The 26,565-nt window shown below is 37.8% G+C and overlaps 1 protein-coding gene across 11 annotated transcripts in view; it reads right to left on the minus strand.

Moving 5' to 3' along the window:
• Window positions 1–26,565, minus strand: part of MAST2 (microtubule associated serine/threonine kinase 2) — a 208,642-nt gene that overhangs the window by 120,046 nt on the left and 62,031 nt on the right. For all 11 annotated transcript variants that reach the window (XM_047725738.1, XM_047725735.1, XM_047725734.1 and 8 more), the window contains exon 4: window positions 7,688–7,719. In XM_047725738.1, the coding sequence (XP_047581694.1) occupies window positions 7,688–7,719 (32 nt within the window). The remainder of the gene's footprint in view (window positions 1–7,687; window positions 7,720–26,565) is intronic.

Below are 26,565 nucleotides of genomic sequence, written 5' to 3' on the forward strand. Positions count from 1 at the left end.
CTGCAGTGAAGGAGCAGAAGAAAATTTTAATCCATCACAAACCACTGCAAGATGAAATAAATATGGAATAACAGAAAATGATCAAATGCTTGATGGTTACAACAATGTCAGCTGCTTACTCTAAATTTCTTTACTTAACTCATGGCAAACTGGTAACAAACAGTTCGATAACCACCACCAGTCAGCTGACCACACTTGAGTAGCATTTTGGTAGTTTATTTCTCCAATCTCCTAACTCTGAAAATCATTTATATGTTGTCGATCTCCAAATATATATCTCCAGATCAGATTTCACCTTTGATCCCCAGTTCATATACACAATTATCTTTTCAACACTCCTTCTTGGATGTCAAACAAACACCAAAGTTCTGATTCCTCCAACAATTCCCACTCCTGCCCCTCCCAAGAAGAGAAACAACAAAAACAACCCTGTTCCACTTACATATTCCCCATCTTGCTCAATAAATGGCAACCATATTTATCTAGCTATTCAGTCCTAAAATCTTGCAATCACCACCAATTCCTTGCTTTCTCTCATATACCAAAATTAATTATCAAGAAATACTGTCAGCTCTCCTTTCAAAATATATCCAGAACCCATGTATTTCTTACCACCTCAGCTGCTACCACCTTGTTTAAGCTACCACCACCTTGACTGATTTTTGTAATGGTTTCCTCACACACTTCCCTGCTTTCATTTCTGCTCTCCCTACCCTCTGAGCAAGAAGTGACTTTTTAAAAACCCAAGTCAACTCAATTCAACAGAGAAAGAAAAGTTGTTTCACGAATGGAGCTGGGACAACAGCTATCCACATCTAAAAGAATTAAATCGAATCCTCATCTTACACGACATATAAAAATTAACTAATAATGAATCAAAGTCCAAAAGTAAGAGCTCAAACCATAAAACTCTTAAAAAGAAACATGAGTAAGTCATCACAACATTGTTCTGTTTTCTCAGATTCTGTATTTGCCTACTGGCTTTTTCCCCTCAAGTAATCTCTACACCCAATGTGGGGCTTGAACTCACAACACCCAGATCAAGCATGCTCAACTGAGTCAGCCAGGCACCCCCTATTTGGCACTTATTAATTATAGGGCCAAACTAAGAGCTAAACTTGGTTATATCTCCCCTGCCATCCAATTTTTTTTTCTTTTTTTGCAAAAATCCTATTAACAAACCTTCTAACCAATCCTGAGTCTATACTCCCAACCAACTCCTTTATCAAACTCTCACACATCAAGCTAGTATTTCCCCTGCCCTGTATCACTCAGGGGCAAGTACCAGACAACTAAATACCATTACTACAGCCCAAAACCCACCAATGTTATTCAAAGTAGCCAGTCCTAAGCTGGTTTCCCTGCTCTGCCTTGTCTTTTCTGTACAAACCCCAATAAAGACTCTTTCCTCTTGCTCCTTTCTGCCTCCTGACCAAACCTGGTGCTTTCTCATGTGGCCTGCATGGCATGGCATGTCCCTTTCTGTTGGGGAAATTTTAGGTAATAAATTTTTCTTTCAATAGTATTAGCCTTTCTGTGTTATTACTTAGTTACCTTTATAGTTAGCCTAGAAACAAATAAGACCTTAAATTAGGCAATGGTTTCTTAGATATGATATCAAAAGCACAACCAAAAAAAAAGCAGATAAACTGGACTTCATCAAAATTACAAACTTCTACACATCAGAGGTCACTATCAAGAAAGTGAAACAACCACCCACAGAATGGAAGAAAGTATTTGCAAATCATGTATCTGATAAGGGTCTAGTATACAGAATATATAAACTACTCTTACAATTCAATAATAAAAAGATAAATACCTCAGATAATAAATGGGCAGAGGACTTGAGTGAACATTTCTCCAAAGAAGATATGCAAATAGCCAACAGGTTCATGAACAGATACTTTACAGGGGCACCTGGGTGGCTCAGTTGGTTAAGTTTCCAAGTCTTGAAAAGCCCTGCACTGGACTCTGAACTCAGCAGGGAGTCTACTTGAAATTCTCTCTCTCTCTCTCTCTTTGCCTCTGCTCCTCCCCCTACTCATATACACTCTCTCTCCCTCAAGTAAATAAACAAATCTTAAAAAAGAAAGAAAGAAACAAACAAACAAACAAACAGGGGCACTTGGGCGGCTCACTTGGTTAAGCATCTGCCTTCAGTTCCGGTCATGATCTCAGGGTCCTGGGATCAAGCCCAGCATTGGGCTCCCTGCTTAGAGGAGAGCCTGCTTCTCACTCTCCTCCCTTCTTGTGCTCTCTCTCGCTATCTCTGTTGCTATCTCTCTCTCTCAAATAAATAAATAAAATCTTAGAAAGAAAGAAAGAAAGAAAGAAAAGAAGGAAGAAAAAGACTCTATCTACATCATTGTTATTAGAGAAAAGCAAATCAAAACTACAATGAGATATAAATTCAGCAAAGTTGCAGGATATAACACAAACACAAAAATCAGTTGCATTTCTATATACTAACAATAAACAACCCAAAAAAGAATTTAAGAAACAAGTCCATTTATAATAATATTACAAAGATTAATAAATAATTAATTAATCATAAATAATTAAATAATAATAAAATAAATTAATTAATAAAATTAATTTTATTCTTTGTAATAAAAATTTAGGAATAAGTTCAACTAAGGAGCTGAAAGACCCACATACTGAAAACTATGAAACATTTCTGAAAGAAATTAAAGAAGACTTAAATAAATGGAAAAATATCCTATGTTCAAACATAGGAAGACTTAATATTAGTCAATCCGATAATATTACCCAAATTGATCTACAGATTCAAAACGACCCCTATCAAAATCCCAATGACATTTTTACAGAAATATAGAATCAAAAGAAATCCTAAATAACCAAAATAATCTTGAAGAACAGAGTTAGTTCTTTGATACCAAACTTTCTTATTGAAAACTTACTACAAAGATACAGTAATCAAAACAGTATGGTACTAGTATAAGGACAGACATTTAGACCAATGGAATAGAATAGAGAGTTCCAAAATAATTGTTCACATATATGATCCAATACTTTTGACAAGGGTGCCAAGACCATCCAATGGGGTAAAGACAGTCTTTTTAACAAATGATTCTGGGGAAACTAGATACTCATATGCAAAAGAATGTTAGACACTTATTACCATAGACAAAAATTAACTCAAAATGGATCAAAGACCTAAAACTATAAAATTCTTAGAAGAAAATACTTGGAAGATACCTTTTTGACGCTGAATCTGGCAATGATTTCTTGGATAGGACACAAAGAGCACAGGCAACGGAAGAAAAAATAAATCAACTGGACTTCATGAAAATTAACAACTTTTGTGTATCAAAGATATTATCAAGGGAGTGAAAATGCAAATGCAACCCAAAGAATGGAAGAAAATATATGGAAATCATTTATCTGACAAGAGTTAAATACCAAAAAATATCCTTTAAAAAAAGGGGGGGCATGCCTGGGTGACTTAGTCAGTTGAGCATCCATCTTTGGCTCAGGTCTGAGGATGGAGTCCCACATCAGGCTCCTTGCTCAGCAGGGAGCCTACTTTTCCCTCTGCCTGCTAATCCCCCTTCTTATGCTCTCTCTCTTTCTCTGACAAATAAATAAATAAAATCTTTAAAAAAAAAGAGTTTAATATCCAGAATATATAAAGAGCTCCCACAACTAAACAATAAAAACAACCCAATTGAAAAAATGGGCAAAGAAACTGATTTTTTTTTAATTTTATTTATTTATTTGACAGAGATCACAAGCAGGCAGAGAGGCAGAGAGAGAGAGAGGAGGAAGCAGGCTCCCCGCTGAGCAGAGAGCCCGATGCGGAGCTCGATCCCAGGACCCTGAGATCATGACCTGAGCCGAAAGCAGCGGCCTAACCCACTGAGCCACCCAGGCGCCCCAAAGAAACTGATTTCAACAAAGGTTTACAAATGACCAATAAGCACATGAAAAGATGCTCAACATCACTAGTAATTAGGACAATGCAAACTAAAGCCACAATGAAATACTACTTCAAACTTGTGAAGATGACTATTATTTTAAAAGTGGAAAACAAGTGTTGTGGAGAAACTGGAACCCTCATGCATTTTTGGTTAGAATGTAAAATGGTGCAGCTACCATAGAAAGCAGGATGGTGGTTCCTCAGAAAGTTGCACATAGAATTACCATATGATCCAGAAACTCCCCTTCTTGGTATCTACCTGAAATAAGTGAAAACAGGGACTCAAACTTGTACACCCATGTTCACAGCAGCAATATTCACAACAGCCAAAAAGGGGAAACAATCCAAATGTTTATCAACAGATAATGGATAAACAAAATGTGATATATACATACAATGCAATATTATTTAGCCTTAAAAGGAACTAAGTATGACACAAACTAAAACATGGATGAGTCTCTAAAAAAATTGTGTTAAGCAAAGAAGCCCGACATGAGAGTCCACATATTATATAATTCCACTTAAATGAAATGTTCAGAATAGGCAGATCTATTAAGACAGAAAGTAGACTTGTTGGTTACCAGGTACTAGAGGGAGTACAAATGGAGAACGAATACCAGCAAGTAGGGGTCTTCTTTTCAGGTGATGAAGATGTTATGAACTAAGACAGAGGTAATTCCTGTAAAACCTTGTGAATACACTAAAAAACAGTGAACTATATACTCTTAAATGGTAACTGTATGAGACGCGGATTATATCTCAATAAAACAAAGTGCCCTTTTCCAAAAAACGAAAAACAGAAATAAAGCAAAACAAAACAAAAACTAGGACAGATCACATCTTTCTCTGCTTAAAACCACCCACTGACTTTCTGTCCCAATCAGTATAAAATACAAAAATCTTATCTGTAGTCTGCAAGGTACTACAAAATCCAGCTTCTGCTTCATATTCTTTGGTGCCTCCCTCCTCACCAACCCCAACACCACCGTTCACTCACCAACAGCCACCCTGGCCTCCTTGCTGTCCTCCAACATCCCAAGCATGTTGGAACCTTGTCAGAACCTTGACACATGTTGTATCCTCTACATGGAATGCTCTTGCCCAATATATATCAGCATCCCTCATTCCATACTCTCTGTTCTCCGTTCAAACCTTAATGAAAATATTCCTAGACAACACAATTTCAACCCCTGCTCCATTAAACATATACCATCATATCTCTTACCTGGTTTTTTCTTCATACCACTCAATACCCTATGACACACTTGGTATACATTTCTGTGTGTCTCTCTTGAACAGAGAAGCTCCATAAGACTAGAAACTTTGCTTTCAACACTACTTTATCTCCAGTATCTTGAACAGTGCCTGCACGTAATAAGAACTTAATAATAAGATGAATGAATCTTAACAAACAAATGAATAGAAGCAAAAAGACAAGAGAAATTCAGTAACTCGTTTTACAAAGAAAACACCTATTAAAGGATATTGGCAGGATCAGGCCCACCTGATCTACCTGACTCTCAAATACAAGCTCTTCATTTCTATGGTATATTTTACTTCCCAATTTGGAGACATTGGAGGGATTACTTGTTAAGTGGAAGAGTGTTTACTTTGTAAAATGCCAAGATATCTCATCTAAAAATCCATTTTAAAATTTCTATCCATTTTATGCAATTATTGTATTACATGGAAAAGCATAACAATTGATAGCCTCCGAAATTACTGAACTTCATTTATTTTACATTGCTCAGCCACTTTCAAAATTACGTTTATTGAAGGAACCGGACTCTCTCTCTCAAAAGACAAGACACCAAACTAGCTGCCAAATTTCTCTGCTGCCATTAAATATGCTAGAGAAAATATGCCAAAGGAAATGAGGCTTTATACCTGGAATGGGCATATAGTAGCATCTGCTCTTGCAAGAGCCATTCTGGGACAGAGACAAACAGGAACAGAAGTACATCTCCTTCTCCTTCCAACCAAGACTCAGAAGGCAATTACACTAACTTCTTTTTTTTTTTTTTAAAGATTTTATTTATTTATTTGACAGAGAGAGAGATCACAAGCAGACAGAGAAGCAGGCAGAGAGAGGGGGGAAGCAGGCTCTCCGCTGAGCAGAGAGCCCCATGTGGGGCCAGATCCCAAGACCCTGAGATCATGACCGGAGCCAAAGGCAGAGGCTTAACCCACTGAGCCACCCAGGCAGCCCCCTTTTCTTTTTTAAGCAATCTCCATGCCCAACGTGGGGCTTGAACTCACGACCCTGAGATCAAGAGTTACGTGCTCTACTGACTGAGCCAGCCAGGTGTCCCAAGACAGTTACAATAACTTTTAAAACTTCCAAACTATGGGGCACCTGGTGGCTCAGTCAGTTAAACAGTTAAGGGTCTGACTCTTGGTCTCAGCTTAGGTCATGATCTCAGGGTCACGGGATCAGCATGCATCTGGCTTTTCGGACTTGAGCTCTGCGTGCTCAGTGCAGAATCTGCTGGAGATTCTTCCCCCCTCCCCCTCTGCTCCTCCTCCAGCTCATGAACGCACTCTCTCTCTCTCTCTCAAATTAATAAATTAATTAAATATTTTAGAAAACAAACAAACTTCCAGACTAGTCTATAAGGACCAGAAAAAATGGAATAAATGGGTAAGTCACTTGTTTCATTAATATCAGTTTCTCCACACTTACTATAAAATTAAAGTATTATTTAAACTTACTCAAACAATGAGCTTCCACAAAACAGCCAAAGGGGCTTTACAAAAATCTCAGAAGACAACTAATTACTAGAGTATTTTTACAAAACAAAATCCTAAAATAGCAAGAACAGAAAGAATTACCTTGTATTTCACACACTGACAAAAAAATACATAAAATGTATATATAAAGTACATTTAATAAATAAATATGAATACTATGGTGTCCCCCTCCTTATATGCTTCCATAGGAAAAGTTTTGAAGCCATTGTTTTATCATAGTACTATTTCCTTAGTGCTTCCCAAATCTGGCTTCTTAGCAAAATCATGGTGGATGTGGATGCAGGTGCATAAAAATACAGGTTTCTTGGGCCCCAACACATAGATTCTGATACAAATAAGTTTAGAATCTGTTCAGAATTTTAACAAGCATTCTAGATGATTCTGATTAGCCAAATCTGCAGTAGTGCCCTAAAAGAATTCTAAAGAGAAAAAGCAGGCCAAGAAAATGAAAGAATTTAAGTCTAGAGACAAAGATTATTTAGCAATTTCCCGAGCCCTAAAGCCAGAATAGAAAAAAAAGGGTGAAGGAAAGCCTTATTCCTATCCTGAATCCAAATTTGGTGCTACCCTTGCCGCTAAACTGTCAGAAAACTTGGCCTCTCCCTAGTACCATGTTATGAGACAGATGAAGATGCTAAGAGTTTCAACGTGAACATTCCCAAAAGCTTAAGTCTGTTTAAAAAAAAAAAAAAAAAACTTGGTAAATCCCAAAACACGAGTATAAAACTATGAAGGGTACTTAAGTAGCAGCTCTTCCTCAAATGCTAGCCAAAAACCAAGACAGAGAAGAGGACTTGTGGGTGAGAAGGGGTGGGGGAAATCAGAGTATCTGACCTAGCAAGAGAAACTGGCTGGCCTGCCAGGTTCTCTGGCCCAAATAAGAAGAGGGGAGGGGTGGAATATATGGGACTCCTCCAAATAATAACTGACAATGGTCCCCAGGAGGGATTCCTAAGCTAGTGTTCATAATCATAATCATAATAATCATCAACTTACAAGCTGCCTCTTCTTGGAAGGCTCAACTCCTTCTGAAAAACAAAGCACAAACACAAGTTACACAGAAATAAGGACACACCTAAGTCCTACAGGTCTGCATTAAATGTCCTACAGCATTATCTTAACAAGAGCAAAAACTATTTCCAAACAATAACCTCTTCCCTTATCTTTTAAATTCAGCAAAATAAAGAACAGTCAGTTTAACTATTTCCAAAAGGAACGTCTCAGACTACTTGCAGCCTTTTCCCCACTAGATGGAACCATCTCACCAGTGGAGATTACTCCAGCTACACATTGGGTGAGCCATTAACTTGATGAATTAGAAAGTATTCACCCATCATTAAGAGTCCGGGATAAGAAAGAAACGACATGGAATTTTTCTTTAATTAGGAAACATTTTAGAAAAGAAGTACAGAAAGTAATATAACAAAGGGATGACTATAGACACCACTGGTGTGAGAACACCAGTCACAGATGGGCCTCAGTGACTTGCTTTCAAAATTTATCTCTGACCTCCTCCCTCCCTTGCACACTTTGATCCAGCCATACTGGACTCTATTATTTGTCAAACACATTGGCATTCTACTATTTTAAGGTCTTAATGCTAATCTGTGCATTCTACTAGAATGCTGCTCCTCCCCCAAATATTTCCTTGACTAACTCCCTAACAGCTTCAAAAATCTTGGCTCAATTTTTACTTGAGCATGAAGTCTACTAACCTGACAGCCCTACATAATATTGCAACTTACCATCCCATCAACCTCTTACCCTGCTATAACTTTTTTTTAATATATCACCAATATACTTTCAATACATTTATCACTAACATGTTATGTAATTTAATTATGCTTATTGCCTATTTTCTATACTCCCCCACTAGAATCAAAGCTCCATGAGGGCAAGGATCTCAGTATGTTTTATTTACTAGTAAATCTGAATGACTTAGAACAGTGACTGACATAGAGTAGATGCTCAAAAAGTAACTGTTGAACACATACCCTCCAATACTTGGTATTTGCAGACTTTTTAATTTTTTTATTAAAAAAGCTTTCCCTTCTGATTTTTTAAGAAAGATTTTATATATTTAGTTGACAGTGAGAGAAGGAGAGAACAAGTAGGGGGAGCAGCAGGCAGAGGGAGAGGGAGAACCAGGTTCCCCTCTGAGCAGGGAGCCTGATGTGGGGCTCGATCCCAGGACCCTGGGATCAAGACCTGAGCTAAAGGCAGATGTCCAACTGACTGAGCCACTCAGATGCCCCAACTTTTTAATTTTTTAAAGATTGTATTTATATAGTCCTTATACATAAAGGGGGAAGAAGCAGAGGGGAAAGGAGAGGGAGAGAGAACCTCAAGCAGACTCCGCACTGAGCGCAGAGCCAAACACAGCCAATCCCACAACCCCGAGATCATGACCTAAACTGAAATCAAGAGTCGGACGCCTAACTGGATTGAGCCACCCAGGCACCCCAGACTTTTCCATTTTTACCAATCTATTAGCTCTGATCATAGTATGGTTTTCAATTTTTTCAAATTTTTTAAATTTTATTTTTAAGTGATCTCTACACCCAACGTGGGGGCTCAAACCCACAACCCTGAGATCAAGAGACACCTTCTCCACCAACTGAATCAGCCAAGCAACCCCCATCATAGTATGGTTTTAATTGGTATTTCCTTTAACTATTAGTGAAGTTAAGCAAGGTTTCATGTGTTTACTGACCACTAGGGTTTCCTCAACAGGGAGCAGCCTATTTATACTTCAGCCCATTTTTCTATTAGATTTTTCTGCTTTTCTCATTGAATTATAAGATATATTCTGGATAATAATTATTCATAAGTTAATTCATTGAAAATGTTTCCTCAGTCTAATCTTTTTTACTTTTATTTTTAATGGTGTCATCAAAAGATTTAATTTTTACGTAGTCAAACTTACCAATCTCTCCTTATATTACTTTTTATACATAAGAAATACATCTCTAACACACAGCCACATAAAAATATTTGCTTATATTTTCTCCTAAAAGAGCTGTAGGTTTCTTTTCACACAAATAGGAATATTATCATATTTTCTTCTATATAAATGATCGATTATCTTAGGTCATTTGTTAAATGAAGTACAATTTCAGTACAACATTAAGTTTCCATAAATGCAGGGATGTCTCTCTTGACTATAATCTGTTCCACTGTACTGTCAGCCCCTGTGCCAATACCACACTGTTTAATTGGTATAGCTTGACAATAAATCTTGATACTCGTAAGGCAAGTCCATTCACATTGTTATTGCTCTTGAAAATTATGAGACCTAATCTTGGGGTTTTGCTCTTACACATAAATTTTAGAGTCAACTTGTAGATAAAAACTTTGACACTGCACTTGTTCCAGAGTTGATCCTGTGAACACATGAATAAGAAAAGCAGAACAGCCTTATTGCTGATATTTTGAGTAGTCTGGATAGAAGATCAAACCAGCCACAACATTCCCTAAAATCCAGGACAAGGCCCTAATTCCCTTCCTTTCCATGAAAGCTAAGAAATATGAGGAAGTTGCAGGAAAAAAGTATCAAGCAAGCAAAAGTAGGTCCATTAAGCTGTAGGGAAAGAAGCCATCTCCTTAACATAAAAATGTAAGGTGAAGCATCAAGAGCTGATGTAGAAGCTACAGTAAGTTGTCCAGAAGATCTTGCTAAGATATTTAATGAAGGTGGCTACACTACCCAAAAGATTTTTAATGTAAATGAAACAGCTTCATTTTGGAAGAAGATGCCATCTGGGACTTCCATAACTAGAGAGGTCAAGGCATTAAAGCTTCAAAGGACTGGCTGACTCTATTGTTAGAATCTAACGCAGCTGGTGAATTAAATTGAAGTCCATGCTCACTGACCATTCTAAAAATCCTAGGGTCCTTAAGAATTATGCTAAATCTACTCTGCCTGTACTCTATCAACAAAACAACAAGGCCCGGATGACAGCACATCTGTTTATAGCATGGTTTACTGAATAGTTGAAGCCTGCTGTTGAGACCTGCTCAGAAAAAAATAAGACTCTTCTCAAAGTATCACTGCTCATTGACAATGCATGTGGTCACCCAAGAGCTCTGATGGAGATGTACAACAAGATTAATGTTTTCATGCTTGTTAACACAACCATTCTGTAGGCCATCAATCAGAGAGTAATTTTGACTTTCAAGTATTATTATTTAAGAGGCACATTCTGCAAGGTATAGGTAATGATTCCTCTGACAGATTTATGCAAAGTAAATGGAAAACCTTCCAGAAAGGATTCACCATTCTAGAAGCCATGAAGAACATTCGTGATTCATGGGAGGCGGCCAAAATATCAACATGAACAGGAATGTGAAAGAAGTGAATTCCAACACTCAAGGGTGACTTTGAGGAGCTTAAGATCTCAGTGGAAGAAGTAACTGCAGATGGGGTGTAAATAGGAAGAGAACCAGAATTACAAGTGGAGCTTGAAGGTCTGACTGAATTGCTGCAATCTCATGATAACACTTGAACGGATGAGGAGTTACTTCTTATGGATGAACAAAGACAGTGGTTCCTTGGGATGGGATTTCCTCCTGGTGAGGATACTGTGAAGAATGTTGAAACAATAACAAAGGATTTAGAATACCACATAAACTTAGTTGATAAAGCAGTGGCAGACTTCTGCTCAGGTCATGATCTCGGGGTCCTGGGATCAAGCTCCGTATCCGGCTCTCTGCTCAGCAGGGAGCCTGCTTCCCCCCACCTCCTGTCTGACTCTGCCTACTTGTGATCTCTCTATCAAATAAATAAATAAAATCTTAAAAAAAAAAAGCAGTGGCAGAGTTTGAGAGGATTGACTCCAATTTTGAAAGAAGTTCTATGGGTAAAATACTATCAAACCACATGTCACACTACAGAGAATTCATTCATGAAAGGAAGAGAGTCAATGTGGCAACTTCACTGTTGTCTTTTTCAAGAAACTGCCACAACCATCCCAACCTTTAGCAACCACCATCCTGATCAGTCGGCAGCCATCAACACCAATGTAAGACCCTCCACCAGCAAAAAGATTACAACTCACTGAAAGCCAAGATGGTGGCTAGTATTTTTCAGCAATAAAGTATTTTTAAATTAAGTTATATAGGTTTTTTTTTTTAAGACAGAATGCTATTGCTCACTTAATAGACTATAGTGTAAACAGAACTTTTATATGCATTGGATAACCAAAAAACTCATTTGACTTGCTTTATTGCAATATTTGCTTTACTGTGGTGGTCTGGAACTGAACACACAATATCTCCAAGGTACACTTATATTTGCTTTATCACATATTTAGCCACCCATTCATTTTTAAAAAACAAAATGCATCTTCAAGTAGACTACAAACATCAGCAGACCCTTAAGCATGTATATCATTACCCAGAATTCAGCATTTATTTACTATGCTTTCATGTTGGATATATAGATAGAAATAAATTTACAGTGAACTGCACAAATCTTAAGTATGCCAGATGATAAGTTTAATTAATGTAAAACCCAGGTAACCCAAATCCCTAACAAAATATAGAACATGTCCATCAATCCAGAGAGTTCCATCATATCCTTTTTTGGTAAATTCCCAACAAACCATTATTACCCCACCCAAGCAAATACTATTCCCATTTTTCCACCATGGATTAGTTTTGCCTGTACCAGAACTTCATTAAATGGAACAAGTATGAACACTTGTATATAAAACTTCTTGCACTCAGCACAGCATTTTAGAAATTCATCCATATGTTGCATGAAACATTCATATGAAATTCATATTCATATTCATTTGAATATACCAGTTTATTTAGCTTTTCTCCTACTAATGGATATTTGGGTTATTTCCAGTTTTGAGCTATTAACATTCCTGCACAAGTCTTTTAATAGGCCTATGTTTCGTGTGTCTTGCGTAAATACCTAGGTATGGGATTACTGGGTTATAGCATAGATGTAAATTTGTTTTATAAGAAACTACCAGATCTTTTTCTGAAGTGATTATACCAAGTTACACTCCCATTAACAATGTATTAGAATTTTAATTGCTCCACACTCTAGCTAATATAGTAATAATAATTACTAATAATAAGATTGCTCTATACTCAGCCCAAGAACTGTGCCACATTCATGCCAATATGTGCCATCAGTATTTAAATTTTAGCCTAGATTGTAGCGAGTGCGTAGGTGAATCTCATTGAGTTTTAATTTGCATTTTGAAGATGACTAATGATGATGATGTTAAACTTCTTTTTGTGTGCCTTATTAGCCATCAGTACATATTCTTTTATGAACCATCTTTCTTTTATGAACCCCCTTTTGCAATTGGGCTATTTATCTTTTTATTTTTGAGTTATAAGAATTCTTCATATAGGGGCGCCTGGGTGGCTCAGTGGGTTAAAGCCTCTGCCTTCGGCTCAGGTCATGATCCCAGGGTCCTGGGATGGAGCCCCACATCAGGCTCTCTGCTCAGCAGGGAGCCTGCTTCATCCTGTCTCTCTGCCTGCCTATCTGCCTACTTGTGATCTCTTTCTGTCAAATAAATAAATAAATAAATAAATAAATAAATAAATAAATAAATAAATCTTTGGGGGGAAAAAAGAATTCTTCATATATTCTAGACCCAAGTCCTTTGTTAGATATGTCTGATGAATATTTTCTCTCCGTCTGTGGCTTGCCTAATAAAGTCATTACTGGTGTCTTTTGATGAGCAAAAAGTTTTAAATTTTTTTTTAAATTTTATTTATTTATTTGACAGACAGAGATCACAAGTAGGCAGAGAGACAGGCAGAGAGAGAGGAGGAAGCAGGCTCCATGCTGAGCAGAGAGCCCGATGCGGGGCTCGATCCCAGGACCCTGAGATCATGACCTGAGCTAAAGGCAGAGGCTTAACCCACTGAGCCACCCAGGCGCCCCAAAAGTTTTAAATTTTGATGAAGGTCAATTCATCCATTTTTTTTTTTTATGGTTAATGCTTTCAGGATCTTGCCTTAGAAAACTTTGCCCATGCCAAGAGCACAAAAATATTCTTCTATATTTTATTTCTAGAAGCTTTATGGTTTTTAGCCCTTAGGCCTATGATCCATTTTGAATTAATTTGGGGGGTAATATGTGAGTTAGGGTTAAGGTTCATTTTTTTTTCCATATAGATATCCACTTATTTCAGCACCATTTATGGAAAACACCATCTCTCCACCAACAGATTTCTTTGGCACCTTTGTTGAAAATCAAATTAAAATAGAATGGGCTATTCTGGGACTCTCTACTGCACTCCATTTTTCTACCCTGTGCCAGCACCACAACTTTGATTCTGTAGCTCTAGTATTAAAGTCAGACCACGTCACCTTTTAACTTCATTCTTCTTCAAGAATGATTTGGACATTCTAGATTTTTTGCATTTGCATATAAATTGTTTCATATAAATTATTAATTTGTACAAAAATGTCTGTTGGGATTACAGACCAATTTGGAAAAAACTGAGATCTTAATATTGAGTCTTCCAACCCATGAACATAGTATTTCTCTACTTACTTAGATCTACATTAATTATTCTACGCAAAGTTTTATAGTTTTCAGCAAAAGATCTTCTTTTGTGAAACTTACCCCTAAGTCAATATTTCTAAAGCTGTTGTAAATAAAATGTTTTCCAATTGCTTGCTTCTAATATAGAAATACAATCAAGTTTTATATATTGACTGAGTCCTACAACTTTGCTATATTCATTATTAGTTGTAATAGCTGTTTTGTAGATTCTGTGGGATTTTTATGTATAAACAATTACGTTCTCGGGGCGCCTGGGTGGCCAGCAGTTTAGGTGTCTGACTCTTGGTTTTGGCTCAGGTCCTGATCTAAGGGTCATGAGATCAAGCCCTGCGTTGGGCTCCCCGCTCAGCAGAGAGTTTTCTCCCTCTCTCCTCCTTCTGCCCCTCTCCCCTGCTGGGACACTCTCCCTCTCTCTCTGAAATAAACTTAAAAAAAAAAAAAAAAATCATGTTCTCTATAAATAAGAGAGTTTTACTTCTTTCCACTTACATTAGCCTTCACATGGCCAAATTATCTAACATAAAGTGTATTTTATAATAAAGTGTTGGCTAACTTAACATACTGTATTAAAACCTATACTGAACGTGAAAAACAGAATGGTTGTAAGTATATCAATTGTGTGACTGACTGGAGAGTAGCATACTACATTACCACTATCCCAGGAAAATACTAAATTTAAAAATTCGACATACAGTTTCTACCAAATGTGTATCATTTTCACACCATCATAAAGTTGATAAATCACAAGCCAAACTATCATAAGTTGGGGACTATCCTTATTAAACTCATCTTACATTTCTGGGTATAACCCAACTTTGTTAGATTAACTTTGCTAATATTTTATTAATGATTTTTGTATCTATGTTCATAAGGAATAATGGTCTCTAGATTTTATTACAATGCCTTTGTCAGATTTTGGTATCACAATTATACTGGCCTCCTAAAATTGGCTGGGAAGTGTTCCTGCCTCTATTTTCTGAAAGAGCTTGTGTAAGATTGGTGTTATTTCTTCCTTAATTATTAAACAGCATTGTTTTGTTTTAAAGATTTTGTTTATTTATTTGACAGAGAGAGAGAGCCAGCACAAGCAGAGGATGCTACAGAGAGAGAGAAAGAAGGAGGCTGCCCGCTGAGCAGGGAGCCCAATGCGGGGCTCAATCCCAGGAATCTAGGACCATGACCTGAGCCAAAGGCAGACGCTTCACCAACTGAGCCACCCAGGTGCCCCTATTATACAGTTTTCATTAATAAAATAATCTAGGTCTGGAGGCTTTTATTGAGGATTTTGCCTCTTTGCTAAGTAAGATTTGCCTATGTATTTTCTCTTCTCAAATTGTCCTTATCAGTTTAGGCATCATAATCCTCATAAAATGTGGTTAGAGAATGTGTCCTCTTTTTCTTTTTTATTCTGAAACAACCTATATAAAACTGGTAATATCATTCTTTGAACCTGTATGACAGTTCTGGCTTCTTGAATAGTTTAAATAGGTAACATGAGGTGGGTTATATTTGGGGGTAATAATAATAATAATTCTACAAAATGCTTACGTGCCCTTCTCTGAGTTCCTTTTAGATAAGATAACGAAATGTATCCATGAAGATCTATCCCTTCTTCCTTACCCTCTCTCCTTGGACCTCCACAAAAGCCTGCACTTGCAAGATGGATGCCCAGGGCTCCAGATGAGTACATTCTATGCCAAGCACCCTGGTACCATAAAGACAGGCCCAAGACAAAGTGGAACAAGAAGTGCTCTCCAATCAGATAGGACTTCCCAATCCTCCCTTTCCCAGAGAATATTCAAAGCAAATTAAGGAGGGAAGCTGCATAGTCAGGAAGTTTAGCTGAGATAAGAGCACTCTCATTTAGACAGATAACTATAAATTTGATATATCACTTCATATCAGAAAGATGCTAATACCTGACAATACATTATAACATCAGGTGAAGCCCATCCCATTCTGGCTTCTCTGATCTACTAGTTATATCTTGACTCTCCATATTCTTCATGATCAGAATTCGCATTCTGAACACATTCATGTCTATCCCACCTTAAAAAAAAATTTATTCCCTTGATTACTACATATCCCTCTTCAACCACTGCCTCATCAAGTCTTTTCCCTTCACAACCACACTTCTTTTACTTTTTCTTCTTTTTTTTGTAAGTAGATTCCACACCCAGCATACAGCCCAACGCAGGGTTTCAATGCATGACCATGAGACCAAAGATTTGAGCTGAGATCAAGAGTCCAAGGCTTAGGGATGCCGGGGTGGTGCAGGCAGTTGAGTATCGGACTCTTGGTCTTGGCTTTGGTCATGATCTCCGGGTCCTGGGATCGAGCCCCGTGTCAGGCTCTGCGCTCACCAGAGTCTGCTTGGGACTCTCTCTCCCTCTACCTCTGCCCCTCCCCACCCCCAGCTCACTCTCGTCCAATCTCTCTCTAAAAATAAATATATCTTTTGGAAAAAAAGAGTTGGAAGCTTAATGGACTGAGCCACTCAGGGACCCTCCCACCCCATTTTTTTAATCACAACCACACTTTTTTAATTAGTCAACGTTCACTGTCTCCAATTTCTCACCTCCTCTTTGTTCTTCAGCACATTGCAAACATCCCCAGACTTAACCACCCCCATTTAAACTATCCTTGCCAGGGCACCTGGGTGGCTCAGCTGGTTGAGCAACTAACTGCCTTCAGCTCAGGTCATGATCCCGGACTTCCAGGATCGAGTCCCGCATCGGGCTCCCAGCTCCTTGGGGAGTCTGCTTCTCCCTCTGACCTTCTCCTCTCTCATGCTCTCTCTCACTCATTCTCCCTCAAATAAATAAATAAAATCTTAAAAATAAAATAAAATAAAAAATAAACTATCCTTGCCAGGCTATCAATGGACCCCATGTAAAAAACCTCCCATGCATTTTGTCTACCATTTCTTTTTCTGGCTTGACTGCTCAGCAGAATTTGACAGTATCATTCACCCTTCTATCTTGAAAGAATTTTATTTCCCCAAAACCACATTCTCCTGTTATAGCTCTTATTTCTGAAAACACTACTTAAACACCTTTGCAGGCTCATCCTTTACCATCTGAGACCTTTAAATGTTAATTGTCCTTAAAGCTCTGCCTGGAAACTCTTTCTACATATTTTACAGATGACTCCCATATTTGTATCTTCATCCCATCTCTCTCTCCTGAGTTCTATAGTCTTAAATATAACTATCTTGTCCTTAAGATGTCTAAAAACTCAACCTGGCTTTCTACTCAATCTAGCTCATCTGTATTTTCTATTTCAGTGATGGTACCACCAAATCCAGAGTCATTCTTTTTTTTTTTTCTTTTACTTATAAATTTTTATTTAAATTCTCAAGGGTTAACATATAGTGTAATATTGGTTTCAGGAGTAGAATTTAGTGACTCATCACTTTCATGTAACACCCAGTGTTCATCTTAACAAGTGCCCGCCTTAATACCCATCACCCATCTAGCCCATTCCCCACCTACCTCCCTCTATCAACTCTCAGTTCAGATCCTTCTTGATTCACTTTTTCTCACCTTCCAATCCAATTATTCAGCAAGCCTTGCCAATTCTACCTCCAAAAGGTCTATCTTTAGCCTGTCAGTTTCACTTTATCTCCACTGCCATGTCCCCTAGTCCAAACCAGCATCATGCTATACCACCTTCCTAGTTCATCACCTTTTAGTTTGTTCCTCTGGATCCTTAATGTTATATCAATATAAATATCAAGTAATTAGTATCTGTCTAATATTATCTAATCTAATACTATCTTTGTTTAACAAAGCAAAAAGCCAAAAAGATCATTTTAAAATGCAGAACTGATTGGGTCATTTTTCTACTTAAACTCCTCAATGGATAAACTCAAAAATCCTTTCCGTAGCCTACAGGGTACTACCTGACTGCTACTGCCTACCTCTTCAGTGTCCTTTGTACAACTCCCCAGTCTCACTGCAGTTTTGATCTCTAAGACAAGGCATACCCTCTCTTCACCTTCAGGGCTTCATACCTATTATTCTGCCAGGAATACATTTCCTTATCTCCTTTCATACATTCCTGAACCTTAGCTTAAATCTCATTTCCTCTGGGAAGATCTCCCTACATACAGTTTCCCTAGCCTACCTCTACATACTTCCAACTCTTCACCATCATTAGCTACTTAATTATCTGTTTTCTGAGAATGACTGTTAGCTCTAGAGGAACAGAGATTAGTCTTGCTCACAAGGACATTCTTAGTATCCAGCACAATACTTAGCCTAGTAGGTACCAAATGAATATTTAATGAATAAAAAAATAACTCAATCAAGTAAGTAAATGGTACTTAGTATCATTATCATCACTATAATGCTCAAAATAGGGTCTTCTTACTCATTTGGAGTTAAACTGATGAAAAATATCAACTGCAATAAAGGTTGGTAAAAGAGGCTTTACTAGGGAAAGGATATACTCTGTTATCAACGCTTATTTACTGACAGTCTTCTGGCTGGTAGGTATTATAATGATCGTAAAAAAGAAAGAAAAACATAACCCACCACAGAAATCTACTTTAACACCGTTTACTAAGTGGGTTTAAAGGAAACACTATTGGGCACATGGGTGGCTCAGTGGGTTAAGCCTCTGCCTTTGGCTCAGGTCATCATGGTCTCAGGGTCTGGGGATCCGAGGCCCGCATCAGGCTCTCTGCTCAGCAGGGAGTCTGCATCCCCGTCTCTGCCTGCTTGCCTGCTTCTCTGCCTACTTGTGATTTCTCTCTCTGTGTCAAATAATAAATAAATAAATCTTTTTTTTTTTTTTTTTTAAAGGAACCACTATCCCCAAATACAGTCCTCTCCCCTAAGCTCTGGCAGCAAATAAATCTGCTGGGATGCACAAAAAGCTCTCTTTCCTGTGTAGCAAATGTACTGTTACTACTGCTCTGGGCATTATGGTGCTTTAGCTCCACTCGAGTATGAATCTATCATAAGGTCTAAAGCCAAGAGGGAAATCAATGTAAACGCTGCTACAGTACTTATGAAACTAATGTATTTCACTCACCTCGTTCCATTAAATTCAAATGTCATCACCCTGAGAACAGGTTTCAATGATACAGTATTTACATTATACAATATTAAGGAACATGGAAAAGAGCACACAGTATAAAGTTCATGTTATGGCTCAATAACACATAACTTATGTAACCTGGAATTTCACCTGCCTCTAAAGCTTAGATGAAATGTTTATAAAGGTCAAATAAAATAATGTATATGAAAGTATTTTATTCTATAAATTGTGACACAAATGACAGATGTGTTCTCTTGTGAGTTTGAAGAACAGTAAAGACAGCTTGATGATACTAACAGGATATTCCACATGGTATAAAAACTCAGGGCTCAGAGTCGAAACGTTTTTAAACACAGTTCTACTGCTTATTATGCTCATAAATCTTGGTCAGTGATTATGCCTTCCTAAATCTCATTTTTCTTTTCCGCATACCTGCAATAACAACTAACAATACCTACTTTGCGGGGCGCCTGGGTAGCTTACGGTTAAGTACCCAACCCTTGGTTTTGCCTTAGGTTGTGATCTCAGTTTGGTTCCATCACCCTACAAGGGGCTTTAAGCTCCACACAGGGTCCACCTGGGATTCTCTCTATTCCCCCCTCTGCCCTCCCCTGGCTTGCACACACATGCTCTCTTTCTCTCTCAAACAAATAATTTTTAAAAAATAACTACTTCGCAAAAAACAAAAACCTACTTTGCCTATCTCACAAAGACAGCCCAAGGTTAGAATACAAAAATGCATTTAATGGGCACCTGGGTGCTGCAGTCAGATTTTTGTTTTGTTTTGTTTTAATTAAAGATTTTAATTTATTTATTTGTCAGGGAGAGGGAGAGAGAGCACAAACAGAGGGAGCAGCAGAGGGAGAGGGAGAAGCAGGTTCCCCGCTGATCAAGGAGACTGACTCTGGCTTGACCCCAGGACCCTAGATTATGAACAAGCTGAAAGCAGAAGCACTTAACCAACTGAGCCACCTAGGCATCCCTGGTGGGGCAGTCGGTTAAGCTACTGACTCTTGGTTTTGGGTCAGGTCATGATCTCAGGTCGTGAACTCGAGCCCGCATAGGGCTCCACACTCAGCACAGACTCTCCTCAGGATTCTCTCTCTCTCCCTCTGCCCCCTCCACTCCACCACAACTCTCTCTCTCTAAAGTAAATAAATAAATCTTTTTAAAAAATACATTTAAAAACAAAGTTTTCAAATGAAAAGATGCTCTGCATCATATGTAATCAGGGAACTGCAAATTAAAATAATGAGATAGCACTATACAACTTCTATAAAAATGCCCCAAATTTGGAATGTTGGCAACAAAAAATACTGGTGATGTGGGGCAACAGGAACCCTCATATGATATTCTTTTTCTATTTTTTTATTAACATATGATGTATTATTAGCCCCAGGGGTACAGGTCTGCAAATCACCAGGTTTACACACTTAACAGTACTCACCATAGCTCATATGATATTTTAATGAGGGATGTATGTCATTGTACATTTATCCAAACCCATAGGATGCACAACACTAAGAGTGAACACTACATTAAACTGTGGACTTTGGGTGATAATAATGTGTCAATTTAAGGTTCACCCTTGGGGGAAAAAAAATATCACTCTCATGAGTGATATTGATAATGGCGGAAACTGTGTATGTGTGGGGTCTAGAGGATACGTGGGAAATCTCTGTCCCTTCCTCTCATTTTTGTTGTAAACTTACAACTGCTCTATAAATAAAGTAAAAAAAAAAAAAAATGCCCCTCCCCACCCCCCAAGAAAAGCTTAAGGTTTGACAGCCTGAAATATCATTAGTAACAGGAGCTGCATTTTCCTAATTTGACCCACCTGGACCAAGGCTGTAAAGCTAATGGATAAGGCACTATTCTCCAAAAACTAACTCTATCCCCAAAACTCAAGGATATATTGTTTAAAGTCTCTAAAACTTTATTACAACTATTTTGGTTCCCTGAAACTAATATAGTTTGATACTATCTGCTGAAGATGATATTCCCATATTTTCTTCAACTATATTCTAAAGCTGAAAAGAAAGCTGTATATACTAAATTCTAGGAAAATAACGATTCACTCCCTTTCACTTGTCCACAAAACAAATTTCCAAAGGTATTACTTACAAAATGAGATGGCGCTGTTCACATGGGGAATCATGGTCTACGTGCATTACTCATAATTCACAATGATTAAACCCATAAAATATTTCCAAAGGAAAGACAAAGGCCAAGTGTCCAAAGGCAATAACTGCTACCCCCACAAGTAAATATGCAAGCCAAGAGTCACAAGACTGGTATTTGTCCTTTACATCAATAGTTCACCAGCATAGAGAGGACTGGTGGGTCAAGGCTATCTCTGCCTCAGGCAGCTCCCTCTCTGAGCCTCCCTCACAGTTTCCAGTTGAATTCTCACTCATATTCATTCATTCACCCAATCGTCTTCCACTGCAATAGCAGCACTCTTCTTAGAGAAGGAAATTAACAGGCTTCAAGAAACATATAACTCAACCTTCCACTCCACAGAGAGTAGAGTTTGAGGGTTCAGTTTCGGAGACAACACCTCAACTAACATATAAAATCAAGGTGGGGGGGCGCCTGGGTGGCTCAGTGGGTTAAAGCCTCTGCCTTCGGCTGAGGTCATCGTCCCGGGGTCCTGGGATCAAGCCCTGCATCGGGCTCTCTGCTCAGTGGGGAGCCTGCTTCCCCCCTCTCTCTCTGCCTGTCTCTCTGCCTATTTGTGATCTCTGTCAAAAAAATAAATAAAATCTTAAAATCAAGTGGGGAGAAAATGGCATTCTCACCACTGAATGACTAGATAGCTCTTTATAGAACTTATAAATAAAACAATACAGTGTGACTAACATAAATAACACTGCTTGGGGTGAGGGTAGGAGTGGAGAACAACATTCTAGGGCCCACTCAGACTCCACTGCTGATAACAATTAACATCTGTACTTCAGTATCCCACTGGATGAAAGAAGACAACAAATATTTTTTAACTACTTAATGAAAAACAATATAAATACAGAAAAGTACACATAAGCATACAACTCAAATTTTCACAAACTGAATATAGTAGTGTAGCCAACAGCCAGGGTTTTAAAAAAAATGAGCATCACCATCAACCCAGAAATATCCTTGTGCCTCCAGCTTTCAGTCACTACCTACACTCCCCAAGGAAACCATCATCTTCACTTCTAACTTTTATAGATCACTTTTGTTGTTTTGGCATTTTCTTAAATCCAATATAAAGTCTATACTCTTTTGAGTCTAGCAATTTTATTCAATATATGTCTAATTTGAATCCCAGAAAGCAAAAAGTAAAGAAGTTACAAAATTTGAAGATATGGTGGCTAAAAAAATTTCCAAAATTGATAATATGAAATGAATACACATATATAAGAAGCATAATATACTCAAGTGGGCTTAATTTTTTTTAAATCCAGACCAGGTAAGTGATAGTAATACTGAAAAACACCAAAGACAAAAAAAAATCTTAAGAACCAGAGAATAAGATCCATAAACTACAAAGGAAAGACAATTACAGTGGCAGCATATCTCTTAATAGCAATGATGGAAAAGATAGCTGAGTAATATGCATAAAGTTTGAGAGAAAATGACAACCAACGTAAGGTTAGGTATCCATACAATCTTTCAAGGTCAAAGACATAATAGAGACATTTAAATAAATATAAGTATTTGCTAACAAACTACCCCATACTAAAGGAATGTCTACATGATATACTTTAAGAAGGAAAATGATCCTAAGACAAAAGTCTAAGGCCCAAGAAGGAATACTAAGCAAGAAAACTAGTAAATGCACATAAATGTCAGTAAGTACTGATTGTATAAAATAACAGTAATAAAAATATCTGAATTTTTAAATTATTATTTATTTATTTATTTGACAGAGATCACAAGTAGGCAGACAGAGAGGAGGAAGCAGGCTCCTCGCTGAGCAGAGCCCAATGCGGTGCTCAATCCCAGGACCCTGAGATCATGACCTGAGCCAAAGGCAGAAACTTTAATCCACTGAGCCACTCAGGCGCCCCTGAAAAAAATTTTTTTAACTATAATACTGAACAAAAGCAGCATGTAAGTTTAGAGGAGGGAAGGAGCCCTGTTGTTCAAGATGGGGTAAAATTTTGATTTTGTTCTAACTCACCAGTAGAGTTAGAAAGATCAAGGAAGGAAAACAACCGAAAAAGTTTCTATCAATATATTTTTTTTAAGATTTTATTTATTTGAGAGTGAGAGAGCAGAAGCAGTAGGAGGGGCAGAGGAAGAGGGAGAAGAAGACTCCCAGGCTCCATCCTAGGACCCTGGGATCATGACCTGAGCTGAAGGCAAATGCCTAACCAACTGAGCCACCCAGGTGCCCCTCTATCAATATTTTTAAACGGGGGGGGGGGGGGGGGGGAAGGAGCAGTAAGGCATGGAAATGCAGGACATGGAATACAAGAAATAATAGGGTAAAAAAAATTCATGTGTATCAGTAATCTTAATAAATGTAAATAGACAAATTTACCAGCATAGACAGGAAAAAACAAAAAACCTACTGCATGCCATTTGCAGATAATCCAAAAGCAAAATGACATAGAAAGTTTGAAATAAAGTGATAGTTGGCTTTTAAAAAAACTAACAAAACTTGGGACACCTCGGTGCTCAGCTGGTTAATCATCTGACTCTTGATCTCAGGTCAGGTCTTGATCTCAGAGTCATGAGATCAACCCCTGAGTCCAGCATTGGACTCCATGCTCAGCAAAGAGTCTGCTTGCGATTCTTTCCCTCTCCCTCTGTCCCTCCCCCAACTCCTGCACTGGCACAGGCATAAATTCTCAATCTTTCTCAAATAAATAAATCTTTAAAAAAATAAAAGAGACACAAAGAGGGACATAAGAACAGACTCAACAGAGATTTCTGTTTTTTATTTAAATTCAATTAACATATAATGTATTATTTGTTTCAGGGGTACGGGTCTGATTCATCAGTCTTAAAGAATACCCAATGTTCATTACATCATGTACCCTCCTTAATGTCCAACACTTAGTTGCCCCATCCCCCCACCACTCTCCCCTCCAGCAAGCCTCAGTTTGTTTCCTTTGTTTAAGAGTCTCTTATGGTTTGTCTCCCTCTCTGGTTCTATCTTGTTTCATTTTTTCCTCTCTTCCCTTATGATCCTCTATCTTATTTCTTAAATTCCACATATCAGTAGGATCATTTGAATAACTGTCTTTCTCTGATTGACTTATTTCATTTAGCATAATACCCTCTAGTTCCATCCATCAACAGAGATTTTTCTTAAAAAGCAAATAATATCAATTTTTTTCCTCAATAAACAGACAAAATGGACAAACTCCTAAAAATATATCCTATAAACCTTACCAAAACTACCTAAAGATGAAATAGGAAGCTTAAATTAAATCCATTCCATTTAAAAATCTGAATCATACATTATGCCTGAGTTGAGTTTAGCACCAAAATTCAAGTGGTTATGCAATACAAAATTTATAAATACATCTCAAATAAATTAATGGAGAAACAACGCCATATTCTCAAAAGATACAGAAAGGACACATCAAATGGGTACCAGCTTATTAAAAGAAAAGCAAAAAAAAAAAAAAAGGCAAAGAATCAAGGGACGAGAAATGTTCAAGACATTAGAAAAAAGAAAAAGAAGAGAGCTGAAATAAAGGTAGACATTCTCAGGATGAAACATAAATGTTGCAAACTTAAATACTTCCACGGGCCAGTAAAGTAATGTATTTCATAAAATCTGAAAAACTATTACTGCAAGAGATGACATTATTTCAGGTATCAGTTAAAAAAAAAAAAAAATTGGGGGGGGGGGGCGCGCCTGGGTGGCTCAGTTGTTAAGCATCTGCCTTCAGCTCAGGTCATGATCCCCGGGTCCTGGAATTGAGCCCCGAATCAGGCTCCCTGCTCCACGGGAAGCCTGCTTCTCCCTCTCCCACTCCCCATGCTTGTGTTCCCTCTCCCACTGTCTCTCTCTCTCTGTCAAATAAATAAACTCTTAAAGAAAAAAAAATTTTTTTAAGCAAAACTAAAATAAGTGCCAACTAAAGTAAAACACACCATCAAAACATACCACAATTTCAGAGCTGTTAAGTAAAAAGATGTGAGCCTTAGAAATGACCAAACACAGACGCCCCTGGATGACTCAGTCGGCCCCTGGATGAATCAGTCCAGCTCCTGATTTCGGCTCAGTTCAAGATCCTAGGGTCCTGGGATGGAGCCCTGAATCAGGCTCCCTGCTCAATGGGGAGCATGCTTCTCCTCTCCTACTGCTGCTCCCCAGCTTGCACTCTCTCTCTCTTTGTCAAATAAATAAAATCTTTAAAAAAAGATTCTTTCTGCCCCTCACCATACCTTCTCTCCCTCTCTACTAAAATAAATAAATAAATAAATAAATAAAGGAAGGAAGGAAGGAACAGAGTAAATATATGAAGCAGCAAAATACAAAACAAAGGAAGGATCCATAAGGACTATATTCATCAATTTTTCTTTAAATCTCTTAAGGTGGCCCCAAAAAACCCACTTCCACAGGAAGTGATTCACAGACCTACAAATCTGTGATCCTGATTTACAGAGGAGAATGCAGGAATTTAATTCAGAGATGATAAGGGGATGCAACGTTAGATTACTATTAGATTTCTAAATGAAACAACTCCATGGACAAAATACATCCTATTTAGGGAAAATGTGCCATTAAAATAAAATCCAGGAAGAAGAGGAACTCTAAAGGTCTGAGGCTGGCCCAATTATCCTTCTCTGCATAGATCTTGAAGTTAATCATGATGACAGTAAGAATTTGGAAATTAGATGGGACATGGGGAAGATGACCAAGAGGTTGATAGAGAAGGAGGAAAACAACACTCAGGAATGAAAAATGTCAGAGAACCTTAATATGTTCAATATAAATCCCTCCCAATAAAAGACAGTAGTCTGTTGAGGCTACAACATAGAACAGGAATACATACGACAGAGAAAAAAAAGAGAAGGTACACGAATAAGATAAATCATTCAATTTTCAAAGTCATTTAGTTTACTGACATGATGAAAATATTTAGTAGTACTAAGGACTGATGAGTATAAATTGCAATTTCTCTACTTTTATTTCAACTTCTCACAAAAGGGAATAAAAAAAATCAGAAGGAAATCACTATGTTACATTTTTGTCCATATATCATCATCTTTTTAAAAGTGAAGTAACTTTAAAGAGGAAAAGGAATGTTTGAAATCTAGCTGGTTCTTGAAGACTTTG

This window comes from Lutra lutra, chromosome 4 (assembly GCF_902655055.1).
Source record: "Lutra lutra chromosome 4, mLutLut1.2, whole genome shotgun sequence".
Taxonomy (NCBI): domain Eukaryota; kingdom Metazoa; phylum Chordata; class Mammalia; order Carnivora; family Mustelidae; genus Lutra; species Lutra lutra.